The sequence below is a fragment of the Echinops telfairi genome, unplaced genomic scaffold, assembly GCF_000313985.2.
Source record: "Echinops telfairi isolate 266 unplaced genomic scaffold, ASM31398v2 ScPeMD7_7473;HRSCAF=8511, whole genome shotgun sequence".
Lineage (NCBI taxonomy): Eukaryota > Metazoa > Chordata > Mammalia > Afrosoricida > Tenrecidae > Echinops > Echinops telfairi.
This window is the reverse complement of record NW_022111377.1, coordinates 6786567-6787879: the sequence shown is the minus strand read 5'-3', so window position 1 is coordinate 6787879 and position 1313 is coordinate 6786567. Positions and strand designations below refer to the sequence as shown.

General features: G+C 47.5%; 1 protein-coding gene across 1 annotated transcript in view; it reads right to left on the bottom strand.

The window, feature by feature from the left end:
- Positions 1-1313, bottom strand: part of SFMBT2 (Scm like with four mbt domains 2) — a 277081-nt gene that overhangs the window by 28932 nt on the left and 246836 nt on the right. The window contains exon 17 of the mRNA XM_004712625.2: positions 489-598. Within this exon, the coding sequence (XP_004712682.1) occupies positions 489-598 (110 nt within the window). The remainder of the gene's footprint in view (positions 1-488; positions 599-1313) is intronic.

The following is a 1313-nucleotide window of genomic DNA, read 5'->3' as shown; positions in this document are numbered from 1 at the left end:
GCTGGAAGCCCGCGGTCATTCGACATAAGCCCAAGCAGAAGGTGCTGGCTCCTGTTTGTCTTTTACAGCTGCAAAAATCCCAGGGTAGAGAACATATGCTTGGCATAACTCTGGACAGCCTCAAATTCTAAGGAAGGTTAGTGAATCCAGTATAATAATGGAAGGGGATAACCTCTCTCTAATTTGTCTCTTTCCATCCAATATTCTAGGGGCGATTAACCCTGAAAGTTTTTATTCTGGATGAACGGTTGTAATATTTGTCCCAATAAAGTATCAGCCGAGCAGCCCTTCTCCTTTCAAGTCCTCAAGCTTACGGGGATGCTGCACCAGCAAAAACACCAACGATGGCAAGAGTTCTTCCGTTTGTTTCCATTCTCTCTGTGCTGGGTCAGAGAAAAGAACAAGACGTTCCAAACGAGGAAGAGTAAGTCTGTTTTGGGTTTTTGTTTTTACAGTAACCTTGCTTCCCCAGAACTGAAGACGCTTACTTGGCTTTCAGCGTCTCCTCCTGGAAGTTCCAGTGTGGGTCTGCCACCAGCTGTAATTCTCGTAACACCCTCCCAGGTTTGTAGGCGGCATTGATGACCATGCTGAGGACCTAGGGGGGAAGCACACACAAAAATCACTGCCGTGGGTCGATGGGGCTCCTTCTTTCAAAAATAACTCTGCTCCGGACACCACTGGACGCATTTGCTGAACACCTGGCTGGAGCGAGGTGCGGCGAATGGGTGACTGACGGTGCTGGAACACAGAGTAGGCGAACACCATCGATGAGACAAAGGGATAAATAAGCGAGTGGGAAATGCTAAGCCCCCCACTCACCAGGGGAGTGGCAGCCTCCCACAAACTCTTCTTGACCGCAGGAAAACAAACCAACAAACAGCCCCGAACCTCCACCCCAGAGCCATTTCGGACCCTTCCACAGGACTACTCCGCCGAAGGATACAGCGGCTGAGAACTGAATTTCACGTATAAAATGCACTTCAAATGAAACTGATCAAATGGAGACAATAGGTTCAGGCTGATGCTTCCTGACAGACACACCCCATATGTCTGGGCAAGGAGGGGGACAAATGCAATCGTGGCGTACCTGGGCTTGACTCTGTTGATGGACATTTGACACTAGGACAACCTGCTCAGAGGGGTATTGTATTTTATTTTTATTTGTTAAATCATTTTTTGGAGGCTCTTACAACATTCCATACATCAACTGTATCAAGCATCTTTGTACATATGCTGCCATCATCATTTCCAAAACATTTTCTACTTGAGTCCTTGGTATCAGCTCCTCTTTTTCCCCCTCCTCTCCAATC